Raw genomic sequence first — 12,273 nt, forward strand, 5'->3', positions numbered from 1 at the left:
CCAATTACATCCCAGCAGCCAGCCGAACTCTACTACTTGGAGCTTCAACACAAAGTAATACCACGGAGCAGAATACTTCTAAATACCTGGCAACCCACATAGAACAGGGAATTACTGTTTGCTAGAGAGCTAGTGAGAGGTACAAACCAACTGACTGTGGCCAATGAACTGACCCTAACCTGACCTTCAACATAACCTAACATCCCTAACGGCTAACATATGACCGACTTGACATTATATGGAACAGAAGGTCCATCCATTGTACGCTCCAAAATAATAATACGTAGCAGTTTTGTTTTCAAAGGTGGGTGGGACAGCTTTTCTTTTCTTTTTTTTTACTGAGGATGCGGCTGTTAAATGTAATTTTACCTTCTGTAAATGCTTCTCGTGATGAGCTTCAACAACATGGCATGAACATCCCAGCATCACGTGTTGCTTGTTAGTATCGCTTCCTTCCTCACGCACACTCCAGGTTTCGATCTCAGGTGCTCTGACTCACTCATCTGACCACTACAGCCAGCGACGCCAGCCAGCGACGCCTTTAAAAAGCAATACGATTGCGCGGGTAGGCGGTATATGACGATTATTTTAATTGAATGTGTTTACGGTGGGATTCTAATTCATCTGTAAGGTTATAACTAACAGCTTGTTTTAATTGGGTATCAAAAGTTCATCTTTAAAAATCTGGTTACAATGGTATTTTGGAATAACGTGCTTGGTATGATGCTAATTACTCAATCAGGAAATTGGGCCCTATTTGTCCAGAAGTGGTAGAAGACAATCAGTGTCTGGGCAATAGCCCTGCCCATCACAATAACTAGGTTTTGAAAACGGCCAATGACAATTAGGTGTCAGTACTTCTTTTGGTGAACAAATTTACATTTTGTGGTGTACTCTGGTTAGCAAGCATACAGCCTGGTTCTATTTATCTTCTTGGTCTCTCATTCCAGAGGGCACGACTGGTGTTAGATGTAAAAAACTCACTGATGCTTAAACTCTGCTGATTTGTTCAATAAATAACCCTTTAAAACAGGGACTGCAGGAAGATGTGATAACACAGCCAAGAAATCCAGTTTGATTAGTCTGAGATAAGAACCTTTAAATCTTTTGATTTACTTTCTTTGTCTCCTTTATCTTAAACCCTGTTGCACTGTTGTGATGTTGATGGTACATCAGGAGGACTCACTACTGTAGGAATTCTTTAAGTATTTGCATTCATGTTGTTTTTGAAATCCCTCCTGACACAACATAGTACTGTATTTATAGACTTGATATAGCCAATGATCAACTTGCACAAATGTCAGCCAATGACAATCACACAAGGAAATGAAGATGCCCAATGACAATCAAGCACAGAGGCCCATTGTCAATCTATCTTTGCATTGGAGCCACCACTCATGACCAAACGTGGACTTATTTAACCAATGACAATCAGGGTTTGTGAAACAAAGATCCAACAACAGCTAAAGACTATCAAATCTAGTGAAATATTGACGTTACTGTGAATTTCTGGTTTTTGTTGTATCTCTGTCACCATTCCATTCCTCATTTTGGATTTATCCTTGTCATTTTTACATTACTATTTACATTTACATTTAGTCATTTAGCAGACGCTCTTATCCAGAGCGACTTACAGTAAGTACAGGGACATTCCCCCGAGGCAAGTAGGGTGAAGTGCCTTGCCCAAGGACACAACTTCATTTGGCACAGCCGGGAATCGAACCAACAACCTTCTGATTAATAGCCCGACTCCTAACCGCTCAGCCATCTGACCCCTCAACTTACTATATTTCACTTGGACATACGTAGCTATATGAGTGAAAGAGTGAGTGGGTGGGTGAGGGTTTATAGTGACATTTTGTGTATGTAAGTTATATCTGTGAATGTGCAATGTGTGTTCTGTATAATTAGGCAACCAATATTTTTTGTGAAAACCCCTTTTGTCAAAATCAAAAATAAACTTAAAATATGTCATGTGTATAGTGAAATCAAATGATGTCTGGCATGATACAGTGTGGGGGGGAGAGGGAGGAGAGGAGAGGGGAGGAGAGGAGAGGAGAGGAGGGGAGGAGAGGGGAGGAGAGGGGAGGGGAGGGGAAGGAAGGAAGGAAGGAAGGAAGGGAGGAGAGGAGAGGGGAGGAGAGGGGTTCATTAAAGGGGGGAAGGAGACTTATACTAATGACACTGCTTTCTTAGTTTAAAAGGACCTTTTAACAATTCAGGTGAATAACGATTTGTGTCTTTTGTTGATCTATGGACTCCACTCTGACTAAACCAAAAGTTTAAAAAAAATGGTAAATTATTGAGCAGTTTGTGAAATATCGCTTCAGACTTTGCAGTATATGTATGTCAATTTTGTGTTTATTTCTCTTTCTGACACCAAACAGTAGCATTTCCTGCCTATGTGACTGTGGATTTCCTGTTTTTGTTACTACATCATCACGCCCACAGCAAATAATGGTCTAACTGACAAACTGATTTTAACAGTGAAACACGTGTGTGTAGTGGGCTCACACACGTCCCGTTAACACGATATACAAAGTCACTGTTCCCTTTCTTGCTCACACACACACTTCCAGATGTATGCACACACAGTTTAGTATTTAAGTTAATCTGTGTAGTTCTTTTGGAAAATGAATGTCATAATGTGTCGAGTTAACATGGGTGAAGACCAGGAGAGCATGCCATGATCCTGAGCTGGACCAGACCCCTGGGTTAGGGTTAGGGCTGGACCAGACCCTGCTGAAGCCGTCCCATAGAGACCACATCCCATCTGATATCACAGCACACTTAGTTTATCTGCTGGTTTTGTATCATTATCTGGACCCCTCCCTCTATCACTTCATCTGTTCCCATTAAGCTATCCTATCTCTCTCGCTCTCCCTGCCTCTCTGTCTCCCCCCTGCCTCCCTGCCTCCCTGTCTCCCTGCCTCCCTGTCTCCCTGCCTCCCTGCCTCCCTGTCTCCCTGCCTCCCTTTCTCCCTGCCTCCCTGTCTCCTGGTCTCCATGCCTCCCTGTCTCCCTGCTTCCCCTGCCTCCCTGTCTCCCTGCCTCCCTGTCTCCTGGTCTCCATGCCTCCCTGTCTCCCTGCCTCCCTGTCTCCCTGTCTCCCTGTCTCCCTGCCTCCCTGCCTCCCTGTCTCCTGGTTTCCATGTCTCCCGGCCTCCCCTGCCTCCCTGTCTCCCTGCCTCCCTGTCACCCTGTCACCCTGTCTCCCTGCCTCCCTGTCTCCCTGCCTCCCTGCCTCCCTGTCACCCTGTCTCCCTGCCTCCCTGTCTCCCTGCCTCCCTGTCTCCCTCTCACCCTGTCTCCCTGCCTCCCTGTCTCCCTGCCTCCCTGCCTCCCTGTCTCCCTGCCTCCCTGCCTCCCTGTCTCCCTGCCTCCCTGTCTCCCTGCCTCCCTGCCTCCCTGTCTCCCTGCCTCCCTGTCACCCTGTCTCCCTGCCTCCCTGTCTCCCTGCCTCCCTGCCTCCCTGTCTCCCTGTCACCCTGTCTCCCTGTCTCCCTGCCTCCCTGTCTCCCTGTCACCCTGTCTCCCTGCCTCCCTGTCTCCCTGCCTCCCTGTCACCCTGTCTCCCTGTCTCCCTGCCTCCCTGCCTCCCTGTCTCCCTGCCTCCCTGCCTCCCTGTCTCCCTGCCTCCCTGCCTCCCTGTCTCCCTGTCTCCCTGCCTCCCTGTCTCCCTGTCTCCCTGCCTCCCTGTCTCCCTGCCTCCCTGTCTCCCTGCCTCCCTGCCTCCCTGTCACCCTGTCTCCCTGCCTCCCTGTCTCCCTGCCTCCCTGCCTCCCTGTCTCCCTGCCTCCCTGTCTCCCTGTCACCCTGTCTCCCTGCCTCCCTGCCTCCCTGTCTCCCTGTCACCCTGTCTCCCTGCCTCCCTGTCTCCCTGCCTCCCTGTCTCCCTGCCTCCCTGCCTCCCTGCCTCCCTGTCTCCCTGCCTCCCTGCCTCCCTGTCTCCCTGCCTCCCTGCCTCCCTGCCTCCCTGTCTCCCTGTCACCCTGTCTCCCTGCCTCCCTGCCTCCCTGTCTCCCTGTCTCCCTGCCTCCCTGTCACCCTGTCTCCCTGCCTCCCTGCCTCCCTGTCTCCCTGCCTCCCTGTCTCCCTGCCTCCATGCCTCCCTGCCTCCCTGTCTCCCTGTCTCCCTGCCTCCCTGTCTCCCTGCCTCCCTGTCTCCCTGCCTCCCTGCCTCCCTGTCACCCTGTCTCCCTGCCTCCCTGCCTCCCTGTCACCCTGTCTCCCTGCCTCCCTGTCTCCCTGTCTCCCTGCCTCCCTGTCTCCCTGCCTCCCTGTCTCCCTGTCACCCTGTCTCCCTGCCTCCCTGCCTCCCTGTCTCCCTGTCTCCCTGCCTCCCTGCCTCCCTGTTACCCTGTCTCCCTGCCTCCCTGTCTCCCTGCCTCCCTGCCTCCCTGTCTCCCTGCCTCCCTGTCTCCCTGTCTCCCTGCCTCCCTGTCTCCTGGTCTCCATGCCTCCCTGTCTCCCTGCCTCCCCTGCCTCCCTGTCTCCCTGCCTCCCTGTCTCCCTGTCTCCCTGCCTCCCCTGCCTCCCTGTCTCCCTGCCTCCCTGTCTCCTGGTCTCCATGCCTCCCTGTCTCCCTGCCTCCCTGTCTCCCTGGTTCTGAGCCCTCAGAACCCAGACTACACATTGTCTGGGTTCTGAGTCTGGAGCAGTTGACACATGTTGTGACACAGTTAACAGCATCTGTCCATCACAGGCCAAGCTCCCAGCAGCTCTAGTGGATCATTCCCAGTAGATATTATGTGCTTTGTCACACCTACATTCTTCCTATTAATTTTTTTGGTATCATATTATATTATTCAGAAATACAGCCAGTTAGGTAACAAGTGGTCACCTATTACAACAAATAATTTGATTAAAACAATTTCTCAAATTATTTTGGGAAGTAACTTTAAACATAGAAATGTCATGGTTGCATATTAAAATGTATTAAAATAAATGGTAGAAAAGTGTGTCTGAGCATGTGTAGAAACAGGAAATACAGGTTGCACCTAAATGTAGTTAGTTTCCTACACATATTAATTCTGGATCTCTTGGAACCATTGAAATGTTCCCTGCAATTCTGTCGCAAAAGACAACATGGCCCAGCCAACCACAAATGTTTGGCAAAGCTGTTGGCTGTACTGTAAATATTATTTATTGAAAGATAGGAGTACTTTCTGTAAAGTTAATGACAATTATTAAATGAATAAATGCGAGTCCACAGTCCCAATCACTAACACTAATGCAGTGAATCATACAGATGATGTGTTACTACGACTCCTAAGAGTCCTGACCTTGAGCTCACCTCTCAACACGTTCATCAAGCATCCGTTTCTCTTTTCATCTTCTCTCTCTCTCTCTCTCTCTCTTCCTTTTCTCTCTCTTTCTCCTCTCTGGGTGTTTGCTGTTGGTTTCCTGTCACAGAGGAAGTGCCTCAACCCTGTCGAAAGCTTTCTCATTGGCCACTGCTCTGTTGATAAGTGATTTGGGGGAGATAGGGGAAGCAGGGCCAGGGGATAGATAGAGGGAGGCAGAGACGGAGGGAGGCAGAAGAGGACGAGGTGCTCAAGGCACCGGACTGGCAGAGAGGGAGAGATAGAGACAGAGACAGAGACAGAGAGAGAGAGAGAGAGAGAGAGAGAGAGAGAGAGAGAGAAAGAGAGAGAGAGAGAGAGAGAGAGAGAGAGAGAGAGAGAGAGAGAGAGAGAGAGAGAGAGAGAGAGAGAGAGAGAGAGAGAGAGAGAGAGGAGGGAGGGAGGGAGGGAGGGGGAGGGAGGGAGGGAGAAAGGGTTGACAACAGAATGTGAACCATCCAATAGAGGAAATGGAATATGTGGAGGTAAGACTGCTGCAGAAGCCAACTTAAGATATAAAAAAGGTTTTATTAAATGATAGTGATCCCGAGAAATGTACTCACTGTGTTCACTCTGTTTTAATTCCTTGAAAAACTGCTGCTAGCATCATGCACTACTTTTAGACTAATTTGTAACGCTTGAGACAGAAGGGTACCAGTGGTCAGAAGTCTATGCTGGGAACTGTCATCTCGCTGTTCATCCCTCTCTTCATCTGTCTTGCTTCTGCTCCTCTCATCCCAGTCTCTCCCAATCCTTGTACCAGTGTCTGATTTCAGGGACGCTGGCATGGTTTGGGGGGGGCAGTGTTGAGGACTTTGCAACAGTTTGTGTACCAGATACCTCTCATTCTCATCTTTATCACCCCACACACTTTAGTGTGCGTACGTGTGTGTTTGGACTGCTTTATGTGCCTCATTCTCTGTCTCATAACTCATCGTTTTTATTGCCATCATCTGTTTCTGAAATAAGTATTTCCTTTTGGGGGATTTCTTGTGAGTGGACAATTCCCACCAACAATTCTTTTGAAAAAAATTAAACAATAAATATTTTTATTGAAAGTGTTTTGTGTTGTGATCCTAATAAATTCAACGTGAAAAAAAGACTGCAATGAATTCTACTTTGGGAGTTTGTAAAGTGTGAATATATTTAGATCTCACACATGACGAAGTTTTCATTCGTCGAATAGCTAGTGCTACGAGGCTGCCGCTCGGCTGACATGCGCCCTAGTAACATACTACTCGACGTTTTCCAATGCGGATTAAAGCAAATTTCTTCAGTCACAATCAGTCGGTACTAGACCGGTCAGCGCAGTCACCGTAGTTAGAAAACCTGAAGTGTTGGCTTAAAACGTATAGAAAGCAAGCTGGCTAAAGACTTGTCTTGCGTGTAACAAGTCAACGCGTGACAAACCGTATTTAATTTCGATCTAGCAAAAAAGCCATGCTAGATTGTTACTTTTAAGAATACTTGGGGCTAAAAGGAATACACTTTGTCCTTCCTGGCTTCATGTAAACATGTTTAACATGATGCGGTATAGCGAGTAAGTACTAGTTATGAAGTCCTCACATGCTAATTTGTTTAAGATAGCACTAAGTTAGCTAGAACTGGCTAGCTATTTCGCTTTTCAAACGCAACATGAATGAAGGCACGAAGGAGCCATCCACAGCACAGGTAAGCAAAGTTTCACGAAGGTGTGTCGCTACTCCACACACACACACACACACACACACACACACACACACACACACACACACACACACACACACACACACACACACACACACACACACTCCACGATCCGAAAAGTCAGGGTGAATCTGGGTGTTCCAGCTTTCTATCAGCTCAACCGTGATTTCTGTTGCCGAGTGTTGGCTGTTATCTGATCACTTGATGAGTTGACTAGGACTTAAGAGTTCCATAAGGCTTAGTGGGTGGTTAAGCTTTCAGACCAGTTTTACTAAGCATTAGTTTGTTTTAGACTACTGGCTTGGCGCATTATTGTGATCACTATGGATCTAGACCCTGATAGGCTAGTGTCCCCATTAACCAGCGGTCAGTCCTGGCTAGCCTGTTCCTGTGCCGCTTGACCGCTCGATGTGTACAATGATTTTGCTATTGGCATTTTGTTTACAGGTTCATATGTTCGCAAACTATCAAGCAGTTAAGTGCAAGTCTCTAAAATGTCAAGAATGTAGATCGACAGGTGTGCATTTCCAGTGGTGTTTTGTTTTCACATACCAAGCACTGGCATTTAGAAAGTTACTATGGACATATTTAAGCAGACACTGCTGTTTTCCAGTTAAGATGCAACACTAATTAGTTGTTTTGTGACCCACACAGTCCTATCGAAACTGCTGTCCAGCAGATTGGGTAACATCAGACATGTCCTATCTGTAGGTGTTTTGTAATGAACTCTGTGTCTCTCCATCACACACCTGGCTGTGTTGCTGATTCTGACCAAGGTGTTCCAAGGACTACCATGCGCGACACCATGTTAACATGTGTTTACATCTGAGCTTAAAGGCTCTTTACCACAAGACTAGGTGTGTTTCTGTTAGGCTGTAGCTTAACCTGTAGCTTAGGCTCATCCTATTGGCCATTAATCAAGTTGAATCATACCTAGGTGTGTTGAAGCATGCCATGTCTTGTGTAACTGTGCTGCTAACCACAACTCTCTCTCCGTCTCTCCGTCTCTCTCTCACTGCATTAATCCATCTCTCACTTTTTGACTCTGACTCCATCAGTGATGTCAGAAGAAGCGGAGGCCCCCTCGTCTCCCTCCCCCTCGGTGTCCTCCGTCTCCCTGGTGGAGATCAAGGAGGATACCCGCCTGGTGCTCAAAGCCTTCCTCCGCCACTCTCTGGCCGTCCCTCCCGGCGAGCGAGCGGGGAGGGTCGGTGGAGGCTACAGGGACTGCACCAAGTACAGGTGAGAATACAGGGACTGCACCAAGTACAGGTGAGAATACAGGGACTGCACCAAGTACAGGTGAGAATACAGGGACTGCACCAAGTACAGGTGAGAATACAGGGACTGCACCAAGTACAGGTGGGCAGTCTGATCTGTTACCCATCTCATTTGTTCAAACTGCCATTCCATCAGACTGTGTTATTGCACTGTGACACCTCCCATAACAGTGGTGTTTGATTCCGGCCATCTCTTGTGTGTCTGTCCTGTGTGGAACAGTGCGAGTGTGAAGGACCCCAGGAGGCGGGCGAAGGATGTGCTGAACTCCCAGGAGGATGAGGCCAGCTCAGCGAGTGACAAAAGAAGCTTCAAGGACATCATAAAGAGACTGCAGCCGCGCCGCTCACTCAGAGACGGCCCAGACCACACCAAAAAAGCTTCCTTGGAGAAGGAAGGAGGGCAGAAAGGCACCAGTCCAGCAGTATCGCGACTCAGAGACAAACTTGAAGTAAGATGTGTTACGCGGAGTGGTGGGGTAGAACCCAAGCGCAGGAGAGTAGGCAGACATGGCGTCAAACAAAGGGTTTAATTCCTCAAAACAAGAACAGACAGGGAACTCACGGTAACAATGGTCTGCTAAATGCATAAATGTAAGGACAAGACAAAGACTGGACACAAAACAGGAACCTAAATACACAGAAGCAAACAAGACACCGGTGGACACAATGAGACTAACGAGAACTGAAACCACTGAACAAGACACAGGAGAAGACAATGACAGACCTGGAAACACTAGGGCAGGGCAAAACCCAAAACAGAATGGCACGGCTGTGGCCGTGACAAGATGCCTAGTAATAATTTAAAACTAGATCTAGATTTGATCAGGATTAGTGATCAGAAGACCTTATATTGTCTTCATGCAATGCTCATGGACTTTATGTGCCTAAGATGCTTTATAGTGATTCATCTTTTCAGATTGTAACATAATCAACATGATTCCTCGCCACAGGCAGAGCCTTCCTCAGCCTCCTCCACATCAGAGGAGGAGGGCAGCCAAGTCAAACTAAAGAAAAAGAAGAAAAAGAACAAATTGAAGAGCCAGATTTCCTCGTTCTTCAAGAAGAAGGAGGACGTCTGTCAGAGGCCATCAACACTGTCCATCAACAAAGAGCCAGAATCTACCCCTGCCCTCAGCTCTCCCTGTGAGGGTTATATGCCTGTAGAAATGACCTGAATATCATTATATTATAAATTATATTAATATATGTTAATATATAAATGATCTAAAACATTGTAATGTATTCATCCATGATGTGTGTATCCTGACTGTGTTCTTGTCCTGGTCTCACCTGCTAGCACATCCTCCTGAGTTTTATGAAGAAGTTGCAGAAACTCTAGACAGGATTGTTCAGAGGTCTCATAGTACTAAGAAACCCAGTCCAGTCCTCTCTGCCACCACACCACTCAAACCTGCCCCTGGTGAGAGGCTGCGTTCATCACACACTCACGCATGCCATAGGCAGGCACCAAGCCCAGCTCTCTGAAACCAGGAAAGCATGTAGCAGGATTTCTATTTTGACCAGTTGACCTCCCCCCTCTCTTCTCAGCCCGAGACAAAGACCAGGTGGTGAAGGAGTTAGCACAGGTGCTGTCTATAGAAGGGGACGCCATCAACATTAAGGTAGAGTCGAGCAAACAATGTTCCTCATTTATTCAATCAAAATCTTGGATTCAGGGCAACCCCCCCCCCCTCCTCCCCCTCCAGATCCAGTCTGATCCGTTCCTGCGCTCCACACTGACTCGTCTCTCCTACCCCTCGTTTGCCAAACTCCTGGACACCTTCGCCAGCGAGGCCCAAGTCCCGGCCCTGCCGGCCAGCCCCACCCTGCGCCGCGTCGCCATCACCATGGAGGTGTCGCGCCGAGTCGTCACGGCAACCGGGACGCAGCGCATGCAGGGCTATGCAGAGCGCTACATGGAGAACTTTGCTCCATGGGTCAAGAGCCAGGGTGGATGGGTGAGTGCTGAGGAAACAGCAGGTCCCTCTGCTACACAAGTTCACAATCATACTTTACAACTGATTATCTCTGACCACTGCATTTCCTCTGGTTGGATCATCCATCTCTGACTTCCTTTCCACAGGAAGGCATTGTGCAGCTGGAGGAGGTTCTAGAGTATGACTGAACACCATGCAGCACCCGGGGCAGATGGGACATGTGGTTTACTCTCCCAGCTCCCCCAGTCTCCCAGCTCCCCCAGTCTCCCAGCTCCCCCAGTCTCCCTGCTCCCCCAGTCTCCCTGCTCCCCCAGTCTCCCAGCTCCCCCAGTCTCCCAGCTCCCCCAGTCTCCCCCAGTCTCCCAGCTCCCCCAGTCTCCCAGCTCCCCCAGTCTCCCAGCTCCCCCAGTCTCCCAGCTCCCCCAGTCTCCCAGCTCCCCCAGTCTCCCAGCTCCCCCAGTCTCCCAGCTCCCCCAGTCTCCCAGCTCCCCCAGTCTCCCAGCTCCCCCAGTCTCCCAGCTCCCCCAGTCTCCCAGCTCCCCCAGTCTCCCTGCTCCCCCAGTCTCCCAGCTCCCCCAGTCTCCCAGCTCCCCCAGTCTCCCTGCTCCCCCAGTCTCCCAGCTCCCCCAGTCTCCCAGCTCCCCCAGTCTCCCAGCTCCCCCAGTCTCCCAGCTCCCCCAGTCTCCCAGCTCCCCCAGTCTCCCAGCTCCCCCAGTCTCCCAGCTCCCCCAGTCTCCCAGCTCCCCCAGTCTCCCAGCTCCCCCAGTCTCCCAGCTCCCCCAGTCTCCCAGCTCCCCCAGTCTCCCAGCTCCCCCAGTCTCCCAGCTCCCCCAGTCTCCCAGCTCCCCCAGTCTCCCAGCTCCCCCAGTCTCCCAGCTCCCCCAGTCTCCCAGCTCCCCCAGTCTCCCAGCTCCCCCAGTCTCCCAGCTCCCCCAGTCTCCCAGCTCCCCCAGTCTCCCAGCTCCCCCAGTCTCCCAGCTCCCCCAGTCTCCCTGCTCCCCCAGTCTCCCAGCTCCCCCAGTCTCCCAGCTCCCCCAGTCTCCCTGCTCCCCCAGTCTCCCAGCTCCCCCAGTCTCCCAGCTCCCCCAGTCTCCCAGCTCCCCCAGTCTCCCAGCTCCCCCAGTCTCCCAGCTCCCCCAGTCTCCCAGCTCCCCCAGTCTCCCAGCTCCCCCAGTCTCCCAGCTCCCCCAGTCTCCCAGCTCCCCCAGTCTCCCAGCTCCCCCAGTCTCCCAGCTCCCCCAGTCTCCCAGCTCCCCCAGTCTCCCAGCTCCCCCAGTCTCCCAGCTCCCCCAGTCTCCCAGCTCCCCCAGTCTCCCAGCTCCCCCAGTCTCCCAGCTCCCCCAGTCTCCCAGCTCCCCCAGTCTCCCAGCTCCCCCAGTCTCCCTGCTCCCCCAGTCTCCCAGCTCCCCCAGTCTCCCTGCTCCCCCAGTCTCCCAGCTCCCCCAGTCTCCCAGCTCCCCCAGTCTCCCAGCTCCCCCAGTCTCCCAGCTCCCCCAGTCTCCCAGCTCCCCCAGTCTCCCAGCTCCCCCAGTCTCCCAGCTCCCCCAGTCTCCCAGCTCCCCCAGTCTCCCAGCTCCCCCAGTCTCCCTGCTCCCCCAGTCTCCCAGCTCCCCAGTCTCCCAGCTCAGGTGCACACATGTCCCATGTCCTACGTAGAGTAGGTTCAGGGGTAGGGATTGATGTACTTTGGGGAAACAAGTAGAGAACTGGGATTCAGAGCTCAGTGTTCCCCTCCTGTGGTGAACACTGAGCTCTGGACAGTGACGTCAAGGACAGTGTCATTCAAATGGACCTCCATCAGGGCTCCCTTCTTTCATTTAATATATGATCTAGTTGGATGACATAGATGGAGAGAATTGGCAACTCTGATCAGTGATTTTTCAGGGGGGTGAAGAAGGGCAGGCTTTTTTGAGATTTCCAATAGATTTGGAACCAGTAGTGTTTTAACACTAAACACGTTTGTCAGTCATGTATTTTTATGAATCAACTTTTTTATCAATTTAAAAAAACAAACATATAAACATG

General features: G+C 50.6%; 1 protein-coding gene across 6 annotated transcripts; it reads left to right on the forward strand.

The window, feature by feature from the left end:
- The first annotated feature begins 5,728 nt into the window (after positions 1–5,728).
- Positions 5,729–10,565, forward strand: bcl2l12 (BCL2 like 12). Of its 6 annotated transcripts, none has more exons than XM_062484701.1 (10): positions 6,510–7,016; positions 7,479–7,548; positions 7,686–7,888; positions 8,090–8,273; positions 8,532–8,760; positions 9,262–9,454; positions 9,609–9,731; positions 9,860–9,933; positions 10,018–10,269; positions 10,395–10,565. In XM_062484701.1, exons 4-10 carry the CDS (start codon positions 8,092–8,094, stop codon positions 10,434–10,436), a joined length of 1,095 nt encoding a protein of 364 aa, XP_062340685.1. In that variant the 5' UTR covers positions 6,510–7,016; positions 7,479–7,548; positions 7,686–7,888; positions 8,090–8,091; the 3' UTR covers positions 10,437–10,565. The 6 variants fall into 6 exon arrangements, with proteins under 6 accessions (XP_062340712.1, XP_062340685.1, XP_062340704.1 ...); XM_062484720.1 differs by having other exon boundaries at positions 7,808–7,888; XM_062484736.1 differs by having other exon boundaries at positions 7,818–7,888.
- Positions 10,566–12,273: the final 1,708 nt, after the last annotated feature.

The sequence above is a fragment of the Osmerus eperlanus genome, chromosome 2 (assembly GCF_963692335.1).
Source record: "Osmerus eperlanus chromosome 2, fOsmEpe2.1, whole genome shotgun sequence".
NCBI lineage: Eukaryota > Metazoa > Chordata > Actinopteri > Osmeriformes > Osmeridae > Osmerus > Osmerus eperlanus.

Bases quoted from the DNA above. Each gene is read 5' to 3' on its own strand.
- bcl2l12 (XM_062484728.1), top strand. From the start codon at position 8,092: ATGTCAGAAGAAGCGGAGGCCCCCTCGTCTCCCTCCCCCTCGGTGTCC. The intron at 8,274-8,531 runs GTGAGAATACAG...TGTGTGGAACAG, and splicing joins AGGGACTGCACCAAGTACAG to TGCGAGTGTGAAGGACCCCA. The intron at 9,455-9,608 runs GTGAGGGTTATA...CTCACCTGCTAG, and splicing joins CCCTGCCCTCAGCTCTCCCT to CACATCCTCCTGAGTTTTAT.